This window comes from Fusarium tjaetaba (assembly GCF_013396195.1).
Source record: "Fusarium tjaetaba strain NRRL 66243 chromosome Unknown NRRL66243_c0000062, whole genome shotgun sequence".
Classification (NCBI taxonomy): Eukaryota; Fungi; Ascomycota; class Sordariomycetes; order Hypocreales; family Nectriaceae; genus Fusarium; species Fusarium tjaetaba.
In genome coordinates, this window is record NW_023501258.1 from 24,369 (window position 1) to 44,073 (window position 19,705).

Consider the following 19,705-nt stretch of genomic DNA (forward strand, 5'->3'; position numbering starts at 1 on the left):
TGGATACACGAGACCCGAGACGGTTCGTCGGGCCGTAGAGGAAGAGCTTCGGGTAACAAATTAGGGGTTAGCATTTTAAGTTAGGTACGGAGTATGCTTATTCCTCTTACGATTGTGAATCATGGCTTCGTATCCTCAACCGCAAGAAGTGACGGTAACAGTAACAGTAAGCAGAACACATACGTAACATCAATCCTTTGTCCCGTCTCACATGCAGAAACAGCATCAGCCAATATGCAACAGATCAGCGTTGGATCGCATCGGCATCGGCCTTCGCCAAGACACCCAGCAGCGGGTTCGACGCGTGGTAATCTGAGGTGGGCTCCATAATGTAATTTGGGTACCACCTTAGCCTGGGGCTCTCTCACTATAATCAACAGTGGCAGTGGCGGAGGCAGGGGGGCTTAGTAGCAGTCAGCAAGCGCAAGCTTCTTCCAAAGTCCAGACCACGTTGGCGTGAGACCATTGGACTCTGTGGCTTTTTGCTCTCCCTCAGCTGCTCTCCCAGGAAGCCAATTAACGAAATACCAGCCCTACCAGGAACCCAGCCATGTCACCCCCCGACAGAACAAAAAAGCTCAGCCCTGAACGGTGACATTGCAGAGATGGGTTTAGTGCTGAATCCAACAAGGCTGGGAATGGGTGGGAAATGCCGTGGTCTCTTCTTTTAACCCTTCAGGGTCTTTTTTTCCTTCTTCTCATCTTCCTCTCAGATACTAATCGATCACCTGCGAGCGAATAAAAGTCTCAACCCGTTGCCAAGCAAAGGCCGACCTCCTCCCGCTTTTAAGCTCAGGGCACTGCGGGGAACTGACCGGGCCGCTAGGGCCTCTCCAAACCATAACTCAATTTACCTACAGCTCCAGCTGCTGTTGAGTTCCAGCTCCTCCTCCCCGTCACCATGGAGCTGAGGGATTACCCTGATCACGATCCCTCTTCACAACACGCGCAATCGAATTGGGAGCCCACGAGTCCTTCTATCGCTAGGAAGCCTATCGGGTCCGTGAAGAATACCTCGCCGTATACCTCTCCTGACTATTCGACCTCGTCCTTTGCCCAGCGCGCAACTCATCAACCATATCTACAACGGCAGACCACGACCGATACGGCCTACTACGGCGCCTCGACACCGCTGGGGATATGGGAGCCGGCGTATCCTCACACGCCGGGCACCGGTCGACCTCAGAATTACAGGGAGGACAGCAACGCTTCGCTTTTGATGGCCAGTGAGCTGCCGAAGAACAGCCCTCCCGATGTGCCTCAAGGTCCTCCTGGTGTCCCACCAAATGGCCCTCCTCGAAGTAGATTGATAAATTGGTGGATACACGAATGGAAGCCATCCTGGAGCATGTACGTCCTCGTCTTCTCGGGGATCGCATTTGCCGTGGGCCACCATTTCTACTATCGCGGACTGCATGGACAACTCGCCAACGACCAGCAGGGCAAGTTCCGATACGGCGCTCTGTTAGCATTCCTTTCCAAGGCCTGCTTTCTCAATGCCGTGGTGCTCGCTTTCCGACAGCGCGTCTTGATGATGATCCGTCGCAAGATGCTTACGCTCTCCACTCTTGACTCGCTTTTCGCGGCCTCCGAGGATCTGACAGCCCTTCTCAATTGGGAAGCTTGGGTAAATGCCAAGTTCGCAATGGCACTTACAATATTCATCTGGACGTCGCCTCTAATTGTCATTTTTACATCTTATACCCTTACTGTGGTACCACAACGGAAGGAAGAGATAACACGCTGTCAGAATGTTCGCACTCTCAATTTCACACATGAAGAGACTGTATACTGGAGAAACCCTGTCAGAGTTGATGGTTACTTCGAGTCATCCGTCTCCCTGTGGAATTCCACTGCTCCCGCGGGAGAAACACCCGATAAGAACAAGCCTGAGGAGTTTGACTACTTCACGGCATCGAGTCGTCAATTCGACACCATCGCTTTAAAAACAGCATACACGCAGCAGGCTATTATGCGCCCGAAAGCGCCTGCGGACATTTGCGGCAAGGGTTGGAATTGCTCTTATACCATTGAGTTCGTTGGCCCAGGATATAAATGCACGGATTTGGCTTCGGGAGTGAAAGCCAAAGTGAAGAAGCTAGGTGACGCAGAGTGTCCTTTTGACACATCAGTCCTCGCTCCCATGGGAAATCTCACATACTATGCGATGCTGGACAGAGGAGATTACGAGAATCCCCAGATGGTCGCAGAAGCTGGTGGAAGACCCAAGGCGAAACCGCCTTACCCAAGGAACTTTGCTGCCTTCCGGACAGAGCCCATCCTTTGGTTTGGTTACGCTGATGTTGAGGACAGAACCAAGCCGCAGCCCGACAAACCTCAGGAAGGCGACTGGTTCAAAGCCTACACCCCCACCATTTTTGGCTGTGAGCACTACCAGACCAAGTACAAGGTTCAGTTCAACCATAGTGGCGGGGTTCAGTATCACGATGTCCAGGAGCGTAAGTTTCTCAAAAAGGTCATAGATACGACCTTCATCCCCGATAAGAAGGACCCCGATAAGAGGCTCAAGGACCGGACCTTGGCGACGCCAGAGGATAATTATGTGTTCCCCAATGACACCAAGAATTATCGCTTGACAGCCGCTTACCACGCCGTGGGAAGTCAATTGCGGGCCATTTTGAATGGTACCACTACAATGCCCAACTTCAACGTTAACAGCGAGATTCTCCAAACGAGATTGCTTGATCGTCTCAATTACCTACCAGTCGCAAACTTCCCCCTCGAGGTGCAAAAGTTCTATGAGGAAATTTTGATATCATTCCTGTCCGATCCGCAAATGTCTGTGGTGTCTTGGGCAGCTGACCCGTCGAAATACTCAGGACGATTCGACAGTGGCCCAGACTTGGACTACCCTTGCGTCAGATGGCAGAACAGAAACTGCTTCTTCTACAATTATGCGCAATTATGGGCAGTGTACGCGTTATCCATGGGAATCACCATTCTTGCTGTGGCGTCTGGCGTGAACGCCATGGAAGAGGATGCCATGATGCGAAGTCTCAGCTTCTCTGCCATTCTTGCAGCCACGAGAGCTTCCAGTCTTGACAAGCTTCGATGGGAGAGGGAAGCTGACGTCAAGAGTAGCAAGATTGGGTTCGGAATTGTATCTGATCGAACTGGCGAGAGGACTTACTCCTTCGGCGTTGAGGGCGACGTGAGCCAGGAAAAGGCTATGGCCACAGGACGCTCACCAGGTCTCTCGGTGATGAATTGGGGAGACAGGGCGGCGCGCAGAATGAGTTATGCGATGGTGAACAGGAGGGACAGACAGGAAAATTAGATGCTTTTCTTTTCTTCTGGATGGGTTTTGGTACAGGCTGGTGCATTGTTAGCGTATGGCATTGAAGCAATGGAAGCACATTTGGATATGAGCGCATAGCGTTGGATATTTGGTGTTGCGAAGCAACTTTTTAATTTATGAAGACATGACCTACATTTTTACATTGTCAATTGAGTTTGAATCTGTGTAAAGCTTGTATAATCTCCCGCCGAGACGCCCGAAGAAGTTGTCCAAATCCCTTCAATATTAATCGTGCCCATCTAGCAACACATCTGATGAGGTCATGGTCACAATGGCATTGTCAATCAACGTTTCCCACCACGCCAAAATACTGATAGACCTTAATGTCCCAGTGTGAAGAGATCACACAGTTCACAAATCCACCTTGCGTTCCTCATTTTACAGTTTCCTCTGATCTTTGCTCTGGCGCACCTGTCAAATGATCCATGTCAATTACGGTGATACTGGTGCCACACCGCTAAGAATAGAGAAGCCAAGCAAATCTCAGTGGAGTACTTTAGAGCTCAGCGGTGCTGCCTGTACTGACAGCTCAACTGCCACTTCAGCTTGCGTGTCCCAACCGTGTCCTCCGCTTCGCACGCTCAATCACACCCAAGATGTCCATCCACGCAGCAGCTGACCTCTCGGACGCTGCGTTAGGCGGTCCAATTCGTATCAAGGACGAGTACTTCATCGACAACTACAACCGCGTCCTCTCCCTCCGCGGCCTAAACATCTCGGGTGCTTCTAAACTACCCACTGAGCCGAACGGCCTGTCTCACCTGGATCATGGCTTCTATGAGAACCATCGCATCGTCACTTTTGTGGGTAGGCCTTTTCCATTGGAAGATGCGCCGCTGCACTTTCGGCGTCTGCAGGCTTGGGGTATGCCCTTTGTGAGATTGCTTGTTACCTGGGAGTCAATTGGTCATGCTGGGCCAGACCCTGAGGACCTGGACACAGAGTATATCGACTACCTGCGCCAATTGATTGAACTCATGCCGGAGTATGGTATCAAGTGCTTTGTCTGTGCGCACCAAGATGTTTGGAGTAGGTACAGTGGTGGAAGTGGTGCGCCTGGTTGGACCTTTGAAGTTGTAGGTCTCGATATCGAGGCCTTCACCGATACAGGCGCTGCGTATGTCCACAGTCAAGATGAGAAGAAACGTGCGAGTGAACCACCAAATCCAAAAGAGCCAGGTGGTCCATTCTTGTGGCCTTCAGGTTACCAGAAGCTCGCTGCGTCGACAATGGCTACTCTCTTTTGGGCTGGTGATGCTTTAGCTCCCAATCTCAAATGTCGTCGCAAAAAGGACGCTGGTGATGAGGTATCAGCACAACAATTCCTTCAAGACGCCTGCGTTGAAGCCTTCGGTCGCCTTGCAGATGAAGTCAGTCATCTCGAAGCATGCATCGGCTTTGAACCTATGAACGAACCCCATCGCGGCCTGGTCAATCTTCATCATTTTCACTTCTGGAACTACGACACCGACTTACACATCGGCCACTGCCCATCCCTCGCACAGGCTCTCGCCCTTGGAAGTGGCTATGCCCAAGATGTCGATTACTATGTCAAAACATGGCCATTCCCAACTCGTGTATCTCACAAGTCTCGTATTGACCCCAAAGGTCGCTCTGCATGGCTGTCCCTCAATGATCAGCCTATCGGCCACGGTCGGGGAATGGGCGAATGCCTGTGGCGCGCCCATGGCGTCTGGGAGTGGGACGAAAAGAAGAAGACAGCGCGCATTCGCGATGATGATTACTTTGAAGTTGATCATCGACCGGGTCGCGAGGGAATGCCTATTGAGTGGTACAATGACTGCTATGCGCCTTTTTTGCAAAAGTTCACGGAGCGTGTGTCGCGCAAGAAAGCGAAGCAGTTTAGCTTCATTGAACCGGTCCCTAATGAGTTCATCCCGCCTTGGCCGACACAGGATCCTGACAACAAGAAATGGCTCCAGCAGAAGTATGCCGAGAAGGAAGTGATCAAGGTTCCACGCCCGAACAACTTCGTGTACGCGCCCCATTTCTACGATCTTAACGTCCTTTTTAACAAGAGTCACTCGTGGATGAGCGTCAACGTCCAAGGTCTCACGCGAGGCATGTTTGTCCTCAACGCGCTCTACTTTGGTGTCGGGGGGCTTCGACACAATTACAGAGCGCAGCTTGGCAACATTGTCAAGTACGGAAAGAAATCTCTGGGTAAAGTCCCCATGGTTATTGGTGAGATTGGCCTCTCGTACGATATCAACAAGGCAGAAGCTTTCCGCACAGGCTGCTACGACACGCAACGCCATTTGATGAACGGCTTGATCTCCGCAATGGAGGATAACAAGCTCAACTACACACTGTGGAACTACAACCCAAATAACAGAGTTGCATACGGCGACGGGTGGAACAATGAGGATTTCTCAGTCATCAATGGCGACGAGGTCAGCGAGAATGGCCCCGTACGACCTGACTACCGGAATCATCTTCACGAGCATGACGAGCTTTACAAAGGCGGTCGTATCCTCGACGTGATCATCAGACCATATGCTGTGAAAACAGCAGGTGTTCCCAAAAAGTCCAACTGGAACCATAAATCACTACGCTTCGAATATGAGTGGACCAGTACAGCGACCAAAGAACCTGTCGATGAGAAGACACACCTCACTGAGATTTTCATCCCGGGGTATCACTACGACGCACACAAGCTACGTGTCCAGGGAACGAACGTGGAATGGACGTTTGACAAGCCTCGTCAGACGCTATACGTGCGCAGTAGTTTGGCTGGGTACCACAGCATTATCGTGGCTATTGAGAATGAGGCACAGCATCTTCTTGAGAGGGGACGACGCCGAAGGGAGTTGTATCCTCCCCAATTCCCGTTCAACTTGGTTTCTACAGGTGTGGAGGACTTGATAGAGGATATTGACTGGTCTAAGATGTTTACATACTTGCCAGTTGTTATTGTTCTTTTGATCGCTTTTTTGATGAGTCCTTTGAGCTCGTGGTTGCCTTAGAGGTTAGAGCCTAGATTTTCCTGTAGACCTCAAGGGAATAGATTGGAGTAGAGTTAATAATGGATTAGACAGGATGTCTTTACACATAGACAATAAAAAACTGGCTGATAAGAATGGTGTGTCTTTGAACTTGGTTTGCTGAGCCTCATATCCCGTTGACATATGAACAATCAGCCAAGATTAAAACTAAGAGCGCGAGGGAAGCATAGAGAGTAATCACATGTTCAACGGATTCATTGTATTTTACTGTTATTATTCTTATATGCTAATTGTGATGGAATGGTGACCGCTAATATATCAAAAAGGACTTTTACTCTGCATCTAGAGGACATCTTGGTGCAGTGTTGTTAACCTGAATGCCTCCTCTCTTCTTCTCCTTGCTATCATGGAAAGGAAGAGCCCATCCGCCTTCGGTCTCGGGAGTAGAGAGCCATAGTCGAAGAAGATGTCTTCGAGGAACAGGAGGAAGATGGTCTATGTTATGTCAGTACTCTCGTACCCAGTATGATTGTTGGATGTGTTATTTTACCTGTGTATGCTGTTCGTGCATGGAGGAGATGTGTGTTGCTGACGAACTGAATATCTCCAACCTCAAGAATCATATGTAAAGCCAACTTCTGGCAAGTCTCCTCCAGCACAGTCATAGCATGCTTCTGCTCCTCACTTAGAGCAGGAATAAGACCCTTGTCAGAAAATCTTGTGAGAGATCTCACAAAGTAAGGATCCCACTTGCAGTAAACTCGACCCTGGCCACCGTTCTCAATGTAGAATATGGGGTTTCTAATCCACTCCTCCTCACCAACTGATGTCTCACCCTTGCGGTCAAAGTACCAGATTGGTTGTGTCAGAAGCTCAGCAACGTCGGGGTTGTTCTTCTGAAGATCGTTCCAGACATTGTGAATGCTGACAATATCACTCTCACCGCCCTCCTTGGCACGGTGGACGCAGAGAAGACCGACGATGTCGGAGTCGTCGGCATGGAAGTACTGACGGGCTGTTGTGCGGTAGATACGAACGCGGTCGATTTGTGTAGCATCATCGCCGACATCCTTGACGTGGCCGAGGACATGGCCCAGGCCGTTTTGGGAGACAAAGTAGCCGATGTATGTACCGAGACCCATGTAGGCTACTGCGTTCTTGAGAGGACCCCATTCTCCAGCTGGGAAGCGTTTGAAAAGGATGAATCCCTTGCCGTTGAGAAGGTCTTCTCGAAGAGTCTCGAGGACTTTACCCAAGTTTGGAAGAGGGAAGTTTGACTGGATATGTTAGTTTTGAAATTGGGTCATGATACTGTCATCATACCTTGGAGATACCAGTGAGGGGAGTACCACTGGCAATGAAAGCATCAGCTGTATCGCTCAACTCTTGAATCTCCTCATCGGTGAAAGGGCGAGTCCATCGCTCAGGTGAGTTCTCGTAGTCCTCCTTCTTCCAAAGCGTAGGACCAGTGATCTCCTTGGGGAACTCAGAGTAAGGCTTTAATGCGTCATAAAGAGGAGGATGTTGACCCGAGGTACGGATACCGTCGGGGAAGATTGAACGAGGGGCATCTGCGTTCTTGACTTGGGGGAGAGGAGTCTGAGAAGACTCGTCGATAAGAGCACCTGGAGCCATTGTATGTAATTGATGTAAAAACGCTATAAAGACAAGACAGCAATTCCAATTTGAGTAGTGAGTTAATTGACATCAATTGCTATCCTCGGCAATCATCTTATATATACCCTTTTCCCCAGGAATCTTCCGTTACCGGCCCCCGCAGTGTAATGACGCCTTTGTTGGTGTATTGCGTGCTCGAGCTACAATATCACGGAGTCGTACTCCCACCATCAGCGAAACAGGCTAAGCATGTCAGCGGCGAAACTAGCCAATCAGGGCCTGGAATTGGGGATGACGTTATTTTCGAGTGCTACGAATCTGGGGTTTTTGTTAATTGAGGTGGTACCAATTCAGTCTCACACGGTTTCTAGGTTCAGGGGAGATAATCGCGGTGTTGATTAGCCTTTGGAATTTCCTAATGAGGATAGAGGTTGCGATTGCGCCATTGCTTGGACGGACAAGTGCCGTTGTGGTGGCTTCGGGATTGTTAGTCACAATCAGATCAGATTTATCTTCTGACAGCTCGAGTTTGTTATCTGATGGGATTCACTCACTATCTTATCTGTTTAGTGAATTGAGGTGTTTCAGTGGTAATTGAAACGAGGTTTAACGAGCCTTCGAAAATGGTCACTATGTGTTCCAGCTCACATCTGTAATAGGCCGCATCTCAACGCCAGCGGAATTGGGAGCTATTTCACATAGGGAAATAAAGGTAGAGAATCTTTATACATTTCAAGTTCGGTTTCGCTATAACAGTGCAATACAATGTATGGCATGGTCCAGGCATTCTGCCGCTCGATGTAGTATTTTAGACTCGTCTACTTACCTTGTGTTTACTGCTCTAGACTCAACATAACTCTCTCACAGTTCTCCAGCCTCATACTATCAGTGATAGTCCTATATATACTCGCAGGCAGCAATGTGAAATCTAGTACGATGTCCGTCCGGAATGAGGTGGTGCACACGCTGGTTCCCCTGTCCCGGAACGTCCTTCTGCCACCCAGCACCATCCATACGAACTTTAACAAACCGCCTCCCGTTTCCCTCGAATATGACATCCGATACAGTAGCCCCAGGCTCTATAGGCCTACTTCGCTTCAAGCCGTAGTCGACAAGAAAGACTCGGCCAAGTGGTGCAAACCAGTCGACAAACTTCCACACAACTGGAAGAGCGTTCATGCGATGTAAAGGGCGTTTGATATCAATCAGAAATACATTTTCTGATCTTATAGCTCTATCAACCTTTTCCGTGAGGGCTCGGCCAGGATCAACGCCCATGGTGACGATTTCGTTTAGGGGATAGGAGACACGCACGAGATGGATGATATCTGCGTTCAAGATATTTGTGAGTCTAGCTGTGAGGGGATTATCAAAACATGATTCGAATGGCCCTTTGGTGCTCTTCTTTATAGCATCCCTGGACTCTCTGCATGCCCTCCACATGCCCCTGTCCTTTCCATTCTTCTCATATCCGTTTGTTGCCTCGCCTTTATGCCTCATGCACAGAGCATACTCTCTCTCGAGGATGAAATTAAGTGTCGACCTACCAATCGGTTGGGGGTCAGGGCCGTTGGATGAATGGTCATCTCCCAAAGGGTATACATGGACTGTATGGCGAGGCTGATCAAGAGCAAGTTCCCATATCATCAGTCGTAGTTCAATTGGCAGCTTGGGAAAGCTGGCGAAGATATCGGGCTGTCTGCGTTGTGGTACTGGAGAAGACATGATGTAGGGTCTTGGAGTTATTTCTCGATATTGGTAGCCCTTTAGGATTTTAAAAGATCACGGTTTTTTTATTATCTTATACTAATCTCAAGACTATTGAAGCACTGACGGACATGTGTCATTTGCAGGCAACCACAGAGAGATCATGGCCTTCATCATACACCTAACCTAGTCAATTTGCCTCTGTACAAAGGAATAGGGATTGAACTTAAGTCCAGTATCATGTAGAAATAAGAGCTGGACAGTATGTTCAGTTGCTCAACAGGTACTTCATTCTTTCGCGTTAACAGGGTGTTCATTGATGGAAGACGACTAAAGAAGAATATTTATGATTGTTCGTAATTTCAAGGCAGTTAATGCTGAAACAGAGAACACAACCACAGTATCCACGATCATAGCCAATGCCATCCGAATGAACCATGAGATTCAACTTCACGAGCTTGATTATATCATCAGATGTGCAGCCAAACAAGATACATTTGTTCTTCTTGTATGTTTGTGCCAACGGGCTTTCTTTCTGGCGGGCCACCTTAGTTTATCTCGCTGAGATATCTATGGAATTTACGAAGCTTCAATTCTTAGCCTTGTTTGCCATATCAATCAATGATAGGAGAAGCAGGATAGCAGTCCTTTGATAAGGATAATCGGTGATTGTTAAGATTACTATCAACTGTGTAACTTTGCTCCGGAGTACGGAGAGATAACGAGAGCGGATTTATCCTCGGAGCAGATAAGAAAGATAGGCGACCGCCGCGACCCGCTCTAACGATCAACCTCAGATAGCGATATAAAAGACAGACAAATCCCCTCGTCCTCACTTGAACAACAGACTCAATACCAAGACTCATCACAGGCTTGCTACAAGTGTTCGTCAAACAAAATCATCGCAATGGCGTCTCAAATAACAGTCACTCCCATCTCTCCATCAGCCGAGTCAACCATTGACTTTGGTGCCATCGTCTCAAACATTGACGTTGAAAACATCAGTGGTAAGATATAATAAGCATATTCGTGAATAATTGAAACAACGCATAGTGGGAGAATACCCGTAAAATCGGTAACCTCCTCTGGTAAGACACTTCTCTCATCAGCAATGAGCCCAGGCTGACTGTTTCCAGATGCCGACTTTGACGTAATCCGTGAAGCACTCTTCACCCACCAAGTTCTCGTCTTCAAGAACCAGAACCATCTTTCCCCCAAGGCCCAGTATGAGATTACTCAGCGCTTTGATCCCGAAGCTGCGGGCTCTTATGGCCATGGAAAGACCATTGACGCCAAGCGCTCAATCCTCCATCCTGATCTCAAGACCATCCCTCATCAGCCTCAAGTCCAAGTCATTGGAAATGGCTTCGTTGAGGAGTATGAAGGACTGAAGAACATTCAGCTCCGACATCCTCACCATCGCACATTCCACGCCACCACTATCCCTGATGAGAAGGATCTGGACTTCACCAGGTTCTACAGATGGCACATCGACGCCGCTCTGTACGGCCTCGCTCCTCCAGTGGTGACATCACTCCTCGCCGTCCGTGTTCCCGGAGGTCGCAAGCAGACTCTCGTTTATGATGACGGATCCAACGAGGAGTTGACCGTCCCGCTTGGTACTACAGCCTTTGTGTCGGGTTACGCTATGTACGACCGGCTTTCGCCTGAGGATAAGGAGTTCGTGCGTACCACAAAGGTTGAATACGCTCCTCATCCATATGTTTGGATGAGTGGTGCAAAGTCCCGCTCCGATGGTCTGGGCTTGGTCTCCGAAGGCAAAGAAATTCCCATCGAGAATCTTCCGCCTGTTGAGGAGGATAAGATCCAGATCCTTCCTATGTGCTGGCGTAACCCTGTCACGGGCCGATTAGCACTCCAGGTTCATCCGTCTGCTGTTCGAAAGTTGCACCTCGCCGATGGTACTGTGATCGATGATCTCGCTGCTGTTCGGGAGCGGGTCCACGAGCTTCAGCGCCCTGGCATTGCTCCCGAAAGGGTTTATCCTCATGATTGGGAGCAGGGAGATCTCGTTCTCTTTCATAATCGGGGCGTGATCCATTCAGTGGTCGGTGCTTTTGCGGAAGACGAGGTTAGATTGTTCCGACAGTGTAACATTGCTGGTAGTAAGCTGCCTGAAGGGCCAGTGGCTGTTGCAGTTGGTGCTTAGATGGTGCATGGTAGCTTGATAAGACAAGAAGGAGAAAGGCCCAATAGATACACATGGTTATTTAATGATAAGTTTGTTTGTTTATAACCCTTCTGAAACCAAGTTATTTGATATAATTAAACAAGCGACTGTCCACACTACCTGCAGGTTTGCCCAACATAAGGTTCTGTTTTTATTTATTCAACTTGATATACCTATCTTACTGAGATACTGGTAAATTTACATGACCCCTAAGTTCTAAGTCCTACATAAGTTTCCTCCAGAGTACATCCTCTAATTCTTTCTAGCCTTACCTGGTATGTGCCCTGGTCGGCTGATACTGCTTATGGACAGCTATCCTATACCAGAAGGTCTGCCAAGACCTCGGTTAGAGGAAGTGGCCTGTAATCACAGATAATATCACAACATTACCCCTCAGTATAAATTCCTTCTCGCAATCAATTATATCGAGCATCAGCCATACTCAGCAACCCCGGGCTTATCAGTATTCTCCAGGCAACATGTTGTATCTATCCAACGAAGATTTTACCAAAGGTAAGCAATGTTAACAACTGAAGCCTTGCACATCTCTAACCTCATAAAAGTCTTCTTCTATGCCTCCTTGGTACACCTAAGTCTTCTCATGACTGTTCATCATTTTAGTAGTCATTTCTCTCCTAGCTACGACAGTTCGGGGTCAGTTCAGAAGACGACTTCGGCCAAGTATAAATTAGCGGTCTTGTCATTCCTCTCCTTCTTGAACGCGGCACTTCTTATCGTTTGGGGTACCCTTGAGAGTACTCCTGCGTCTTTACAGACCCAGGTCTTCATTCTAGGATTGGTTATGTTATTTGCGTGGATCGTTATACAGTGTACTTTTATCGATATGCCGCCACCAGATAAGCCAAAGACTCGCTGATCCAAGCATGACTTTACCCTGCGGTCAGGCATACTTGTGGACGAGTTTCAATGGGTTGAATAGTCGAGTAATAGGCTCATTGGTATCTTACAATAGTAAAGCAATGCTATAGAGAAGAGATAATCCTTTCCGCGGTCCAATATATCAAGACTGGCCCATCCACTGTTTGATCTCTGATATTGCATCCCTAAACAACAAGTCCGCGTAGAACTCATGAAATTTGAACAAGAATCGTGGTCTCAGAGGCTTGTTTTGCACAGGATTGCAAGTCATGGACTCGTAGTGAATTTGCACGGTTTCTTCACTTTTCTCTTCCTTCGTCCTCACAACCACGAATCTGTGGACTCCAGCAAACACATCAGTGTCACTTCCAAAGCCAAAGTCGATGTGGCTCTCAGTGCGGTTTGGCGCAACTTTGATACCGATCTCAGTCTCAAGAACTTGAAAGACTCCGTATAGAATGGTGTTGACTGCAGGTAGTGAAACGTCGGGAAGTTCTGTGCATGACCACAACTTTCTGGGAGCCGGTCCTGATTCTAGTCATCTTGTTAACTACTGATTCGCATTAAGGAAAGGATAGGCTCACTTGAAAAGTTGACGAGTGTCATACCAAGAGTTGAAAGAGCAACTCGTTCCGGTCTAATCACAGCACCCCCAAAATATCCTTTGACGAACTTTGCCAACAAAACTTCATCAGATACATCACGATGTTCAGGTGGTACGTCGAGCGTGATGTATCGAGAATCAGAGTCGTACATGTGCTGTTTCTCGTTGACAACCTCGCTAACAGATCTCGATTTCTGGAATTTCTCTGGCACGGTCTTGAACCGCGTTATAAGATTCCGATCAACTCTGGATACACTCTTCTGGATCGAGTAGCCATAGACACCGCCAGCAGTGACTACAGCAACAAGTGACGTTGCCAGTATTTTCCGAGTTAGGCCTTGTAGTGCCATTGTAGTAAAGACGTAATGATGATCAGCAATGACTTAATCGCATGATCAAGACATTTGCCTCTATTTAAGACTGATAACGAATTGACTCATCGTATAAAATGCGAAAACTCGTGATTGATGCATGGGCCAGCTGACCTAGCGTGGCATGCCATTTAGCTGATAATGGCCTGAGTCCGGTTCTACCCGTCTTGTTAAAGCTCAGCGTCAGCTTTGGGAATGGTTTCGGATTCGCTTCTGGAGAATCGGGGCAGAGTTAAGCCGACTCTGAAGAAAGCGGCGCGACAAAGATGCATGAGATGATATGACGGGAGGTTCATTGTTCCGCTCATCGTTTTGTCGCGAGGATGCATGCCTTCTTGGCTTCAATTGAGAACAGATTTTATTGGTGGTTACATCGTGCAAGAAAGTTCACCAGGGTTGATTTAGAGTTCACTGGCCAATAGTGATCTGTAAATATGTCATCGAACGGGTATAAAATATTATTAGAAGAGTGTAAACATGGCGAGAGACGGTGGTGACGCCTTGTCCAGGTCCTGAATGATGCTGACCTAGGGACGCTAAAATTAACCTCGAGATCCTTCGTAACACTAATTTTGCGAAATAAAAGGCTCAGGTCAATAAAATAATTCCCTTGTTCTAGCTTGCTCCTCCCGTTATCAAGCCACAGCAAAGTACTTGCAGAACCAATGTCCAGACATTATATGAAGCGGTATTTAACTCTTGTCGTGCTTTCTTATCCTGCTGCGCCGTCTTTGGCAGATCTTTTTCGTCTTTCTTTGCCATTGCTGGTATTACTGGTAAAAGCCATTTGATGTCAGGTCGTTCCAATGAAGCATATTATTCTTAGGATACGTACGGACTTTTAGAGTGTCAGAGTCATGTAAATAGAGTGGATTTTCGAGCTAACATCGGGGTCTTGGTACACGGGAATTATTAGGAGATATGATTCTATAAAAGCAAGATTCCTGGTGGATTTAACTGTTTTCCCAAGCGAAGGAATGTGGCTGAGTTGGTGCTCACACCAGGTTTGCCATTGGTGGTATGACTGGGCGCAGCCAATCCTTCTTCAAAGCAAGGAATGCCAGTCAGATTACATTATCATGACGTTGTCAGATCTGATAAGATCGGTGTTCACCTGGAATTGTCAGATCACGAGCCAATACCACGGTTGCAGAGCACAATAGCTCCAACAGAAGTCTATATCCTACTAATCTAACTACCTTGCAAGTCTATATCTCGCAATTGAAACATAGTAAAAGAATGAAATACTCAATCAGAAGTTCAAAGCTTGATTGATGATAGCGCCCCATCCTCAAGTGTGACGCTTCTGCTTGCCGCACTTGGCGAGACACTCATCAACCTTGATGCCCATATCCGTAGGAATAGAAGCCCTGATCTTCTCAACATCCTCACCATCGACAGCCTCTCCCAAAAGACGAATAACAGCGTCATCCTTGATAGCAAACAGCCCGGGCGCAACACCAGCAAAGCCAATATCCTCGGAGGGGAATGCGGCGATGGCATTGGCGGCCTCGCAGTCGGGGTTAACCTGGTAGTGCTTGGTTCCCTGGTAGAAGATGGTAGCTTGACCAGCGCTGATCTCGTTGCGGATGACGCGAGGCTTTCCTTCGGCGTCGAGGACGCCGGCTTCGGGAACGGCCTCGGTGTAGACGCGGCCGGACATGACGGCAAAGAGCTCGGAGGCTCGGGGGTGAGTGTGAAGCATGATCATAGAGCAGCCTGTATGCAATGAGCATTCAAGGTTCAGAAGCGAGAAGGATGAGCAGATACCTGGAATTTGAGCGGAGGCCAGACTGAGGCCAGAGCCCGTAAGAGCAGGGAATGTCTGGCTGTTGGCAATAGCACTTGGGGTGCTGTTAAAGTTGAAGAGGAAGTCCTTGTCCTCGGGAAGAAGACTATAGCGATCAATGAAACTTTGATAGAAGTTAGCAATTACTTGACAAGAGAGTTCAGAGCCCATGACATACGTGTCGGCGAGTCGCAGCTTGGTAGTTAAGCTGACCTCAGAGGTCTTGCCCTGAGGAGCTGCAGCCGCGAAAGACGAGCAGGCCAAAATAGCAGCCGTAACAGAGATAATGGCGTTGGATAGCATTGCGATGATGTTGCTATTGAGATTGTTCAGCGAATGCAAAGTTGCGAAGGCGGTTGTGTTATTGGGAGTAAGATGTGTGAGGATGTTGAGCGATTGTTGCTTGGTCGGATTATCTTCAACAAGGACATCAAGTAGTTTATATACTCTAAACATTTAGGTACTCACATATAGATTCATTGTTCCTATACTAATCCCCAGCCTCGTCATGGCGTATCAGGGTCATCCGTAGCCGGACACTACCAGCCCTATCCGCAGATACGCAACTAACATGGAGATCGCCAGCTAACTCAATCTTGTTAAATTAAGCTTGACCTTGGCGTAAGCGCCAAAACTCCGACAGAGTAGTTTCATGGTCATCGATATTGCCGCGGTGGATTTGGTTGGCGTATGTCGTGGGTATGGCTGTCGTACTCCGGCGTATTCGAGCGTATACTCTAAGAAGCGATGCAACGGTGGATATGTACGTGACTAGGAAATTGAGGCGCATGATACTGTAGATTATACTCATGGTATATGCAGTCCATTATTACAAATCTTGAGATGCGATGTGAGTTACTGGCGGGCTCAATTGCTATGTTCTTGATCGTATTCGAGCTCCACAGCCCGATACCACCACCATCAATTCCAAATTGGTAACTGTTCACCCTTTTTGGAGAGCACTTTGCAAATATACAATTGCCAATGTAGAGTGGTATTATGAGAAGTTGTTTGTGAAGTCGGGAGACCACGACATGCCATATTCTATATAACCTCGATCATCCCCTCATCAACGACAAGACAACCTAGCACATCAAACATCTTAACAAAATGTTTACAACCAGCCTGAAGAATTCCGTTGCCCTTCTTCTGTTATCTACTTCCTCCGCTGTAGCACAGAATCCCTTCCCAGACACTACCACCTGCGACGAAATATGCCAGGGCGGAGCTCTCAACGCATCCTCCTTTATCTCAGAGCAACAGTCTGACCCAACATTCTCCTTCTACAAAACTCCTTCAAGTTTCTCTAACAAACTCTCTCCGGGTGTTGTGCTCAAGACAGAGGATGTCACTGACCTGAGCAACTACGTTGTCCCCAGCGGTCTGACCATGTCGCGAATCATCTACACCACTGAGGATCTTGATGGAAAGGTTATTCCCGCTTCAGCTTATGTCCTCTGGCCTTATGTTCCTTTCTCAGCCGGCTCAAACTCTGCTAAGGGAGGTCTGCCTATGGTTGCTTGGGCACATGGGACAACTGGTACCTTCAAACCCTGTGCTCCTAGTAGCTACAGAGCTTTGCAGTACCACTTCCAAGTTCCTTTTGCGCTGGCACTTCAGGGCATTGCAGTGGTTGCGCCCGACTATGCTGGTCTTGGTGTATCTGAGCTGCCCAATGGAGACACCATTCCTCATTCTTGGGTCACAGCGCCGGCTCACGCGAATGATGTTGCTTTTGCTGTGACTGCAGCTAGATCAGCGTTCCCGGATCTTCTAAGTTCTGACGGTTCTTTCGTCGCTATGGGTCACTCTCAAGGCGGCGGAGCATCTGTAAGTTAATGCCCTTCAATGCGCAGTATTCCCTGTGCTCAATCACTTATGGGCATAGTCTGGTGCCATCACAGTACTGACGCTGACTGTTTTCTCTAGTGGGCCTTCGCAGAAAGACAAGCCAAGAAGCCTCTCAAAGGATACAAAGGCACAGTCTCCATAGCGCCAGTGACTAGAATCCTAGATGACTATGCCTACTGGACCGAGAACTCGATCGCCTCACCAGGCCTACTTGCACAATCCGCAGTCATCGACTCAATCTCCAAGATCTACCCCAAATACAACTACACAGGCTTCACTTCTACAGGCTACGATCGCTGGCACAACGTGATTGCCAAGGTCAAGGGATGCTTCCCCGTGTTGGCCTTGGCGACAATGGATCTCGCCCCAACCGATATTGCGAAGTCGGGCTGGTATAAAGATCCGACTGCTAAGAAGTGGGCTGATCGAGTCGCTGTGGGACGAAAGACTTTCGCGGGTCCTTTGCTCGTTATCAACGGCGCAGATGACCATGTCGTTCGTCCTGGGGGCATTGACGCCGTTATTAAGGACACCTGCGATCTGGTGAAGAAGTCTGGCAATAAGGAAGCTTTAGAACATGCCACTTTCTCTGGTATGGATCACTTCTCTGCCATTCAGGCTAGCCAAATGAAGTGGATGGACTGGATCAAGAGTAGACTTTCCGGTAAGACCCTCGAGAAGGGTTGCACTGAAGAAATGGTTGAAGGACTGAGGACCAATGACACTGTTCATACACTGGGCCCGAACTTCTTCTTGTCGTACTTTGATACGGCAGAGAGTTGGAAATACAGTCTGTAAGGGAATGTAGCGGATGTACTAGATGTTTCAGTAGTTTCGAGACTATTCCTTTCGTTAGCTAGACTTGGATAAGTGCTGGACTGGATACGAGGAACGGGGCCACAGCGTGAAACAGATTGACAGGATGGAATATTACTGTGGATAGGGTCTAGAACAGATGAGATAGAGTACAAAGATAGCAGATCAGAGAATGTTACATGGCTGCATGCCTCAAGTGCTTCCCTCCGACGTATCCCTCGGCTGTATCAACAAACAATTTCCTCCCCTTGACATACGACACCATGAATGAGAACAGCTTCCAGTTCCCAATCTGACCCGTCGCATACTTCTTACCCAGTGCCACGAATATCATCTTCTTAGTCGCCGGCTGATACGGCTGGATATCCCCCTTTCCCGCCAAAGTCGCATCTAGAGCTGTCGCCAAGTGAATGACCTGATTGTCCGTGATGGTCAATTGCTTGGGGTCGATGTTGCCCACGTCGCCAATGCCCCATATGTTCTTTGTCCCGACGACTCTCATCTTTTCATCAAGCTTGATGTTTCCACCAGAATCTAAGAATGACCGGGGTACGAATGAGGTGTTGAGTTTGATGCCGTACAGAGGTAAATAGAGATCTGTGGTGCGGGTGCTTCCATTGGACAAGTGCACTTCTGTCCCTTGGCCTCTTTCGGCCTTCTTTGCTTCGGTGACGCGTGCATTATAGATGAGCTTGACCCCTAGGGTCTTGAGATCCCTTGAGATTGATGCACGAACTGAATCAAGGGCTCCTTCCAACGGTTGCTCACCACTAATAATAAGGGTGATGCTCTTGGAAGAGCCGTATCTTGCGGCCAATTCGCCAGCAACTTCAGTTCCAGTAGCGCCACCACCTGCGATTACTATTGACTTTGAGTCTCCGACTTGACTTTGTAGTTGCTTCCATGCTGAGATAGTATCTTGATGAGTTCCAAGAGGCTTTAGTGGAAGATCGCTAACCAGTCGAGACCCTGTCGCAATGACCAGCTCATCGTACCTAATCTCGCGCCTGGTGTTCTCATTGGAGATTACATGAACAGTACCCGATTCGGCATCGACTCCTTCTGCTTTTCCAAGGAGAAACTCAAAGTTTTCGGAGGGATACTGATTGAAGCCAGGCTTGATTGGTAGGAAGAGCTGCTCATCTGGGATGGCGTCCGGTATTATACCACGAGTAGCAGCGACGTTCCAGAAGAAGTGACTATTCGGGGATACAAGAATGACTTTGAGGTCGGGGATTTTGGGGAGTGTGTGTTTGAGAAGCTTGTGGGCGAGTGGAAGACTAGCCCAACCTGCACCTAGGATGACTACGGTTTTTGTCATGATGGCTGGTGATGCTGTTTAAATGATATGGAGGCGAAGGAGAGTAGGATAGTTTATCTCATTATCTTTAAGTACTGTAATCTCATTTATACAAACATACAGATGCTCGGGGTCGGTGATGGACATATGTTGGTGTTGAGGATGATGTTATCTAGAGGTACGTTTGTCTAGCCACAAACTACTCGCAAACCTATGTATCTTTGATAGTGCTGTCCGTCTCTCGCACTCGGTGGTGGATGCTCCGGTGACAGGGATCACGACCGAACGCCGTGTC

The 19,705-nt window shown here is 48.3% G+C and overlaps 9 protein-coding genes across 9 annotated transcripts; 4 read left to right on the plus strand and 5 right to left on the minus strand.

Annotated features, from left to right (window-relative positions):
* Positions 1-901: 901 nt before the first annotated feature.
* Positions 902-3,298, plus strand: FTJAE_3078 (uncharacterized protein; the record flags this gene model as incomplete). Its single annotated transcript, XM_037349336.1, has 1 exon — positions 902-3,298. The coding sequence occupies one exon, from the start codon at positions 902-904 to the stop codon at positions 3,296-3,298; it is 2,397 nt and encodes a 798-aa protein (XP_037209766.1).
* A 617-nt stretch (positions 3,299-3,915) lies between these two features.
* On the plus strand, positions 3,916-6,306 carry FTJAE_3079 (glycoside hydrolase family 5; the record flags this gene model as incomplete). The annotated part of the gene is made up of 1 exon (XM_037349337.1): positions 3,916-6,306. The coding sequence occupies one exon, from the start codon at positions 3,916-3,918 to the stop codon at positions 6,304-6,306; it is 2,391 nt and encodes a 796-aa protein (XP_037209767.1).
* Positions 6,307-6,616: 310 nt separating this feature from the next.
* Positions 6,617-7,920, minus strand: FTJAE_3080 (taurine catabolism dioxygenase; the record flags this gene model as incomplete). The annotated part of the gene is made up of 3 exons (XM_037349339.1): positions 6,617-6,780; positions 6,836-7,562; positions 7,609-7,920. 3 exons carry the CDS (start codon positions 7,918-7,920, stop codon positions 6,617-6,619), a joined length of 1,203 nt encoding a protein of 400 aa, XP_037209768.1.
* An 879-nt stretch (positions 7,921-8,799) lies between these two features.
* On the minus strand, positions 8,800-9,627 carry FTJAE_3081 (uncharacterized protein; the record flags this gene model as incomplete). The annotated part of the gene is made up of 1 exon (XM_037349340.1): positions 8,800-9,627. The coding sequence occupies one exon, from the start codon at positions 9,625-9,627 to the stop codon at positions 8,800-8,802; it is 828 nt and encodes a 275-aa protein (XP_037209769.1).
* Positions 9,628-10,516: 889 nt separating this feature from the next.
* Positions 10,517-11,779, plus strand: FTJAE_3082 (dioxygenase; the record flags this gene model as incomplete). Its single annotated transcript, XM_037349341.1, has 2 exons — positions 10,517-10,616; positions 10,746-11,779. The coding sequence occupies 2 exons, from the start codon at positions 10,517-10,519 to the stop codon at positions 11,777-11,779; spliced, it is 1,134 nt and encodes a 377-aa protein (XP_037209770.1).
* A 1,042-nt stretch (positions 11,780-12,821) lies between these two features.
* Positions 12,822-13,633, minus strand: FTJAE_3083 (uncharacterized protein; the record flags this gene model as incomplete). The annotated part of the gene is made up of 2 exons (XM_037349342.1): positions 12,822-13,207; positions 13,264-13,633. The coding sequence occupies 2 exons, from the start codon at positions 13,631-13,633 to the stop codon at positions 12,822-12,824; spliced, it is 756 nt and encodes a 251-aa protein (XP_037209771.1).
* Positions 13,634-14,945: 1,312 nt separating this feature from the next.
* FTJAE_3084 (spherulin 1B precursor) lies at positions 14,946-15,746 on the minus strand (the record flags this gene model as incomplete). Its single annotated transcript, XM_037349343.1, has 3 exons — positions 14,946-15,373; positions 15,425-15,567; positions 15,622-15,746. 3 exons carry the CDS (start codon positions 15,744-15,746, stop codon positions 14,946-14,948), a joined length of 696 nt encoding a protein of 231 aa, XP_037209772.1.
* An 807-nt stretch (positions 15,747-16,553) lies between these two features.
* FTJAE_3085 (secretory lipase) lies at positions 16,554-18,092 on the plus strand (the record flags this gene model as incomplete). Its single annotated transcript, XM_037349344.1, has 2 exons — positions 16,554-17,273; positions 17,373-18,092. The coding sequence occupies 2 exons, from the start codon at positions 16,554-16,556 to the stop codon at positions 18,090-18,092; spliced, it is 1,440 nt and encodes a 479-aa protein (XP_037209773.1).
* Positions 18,093-18,285: 193 nt separating this feature from the next.
* FTJAE_3086 (apoptosis-inducing factor 2) lies at positions 18,286-19,431 on the minus strand (the record flags this gene model as incomplete). The annotated part of the gene is made up of 1 exon (XM_037349345.1): positions 18,286-19,431. One exon carries the CDS (start codon positions 19,429-19,431, stop codon positions 18,286-18,288), a length of 1,146 nt encoding a protein of 381 aa, XP_037209774.1.
* Positions 19,432-19,705: the final 274 nt, after the last annotated feature.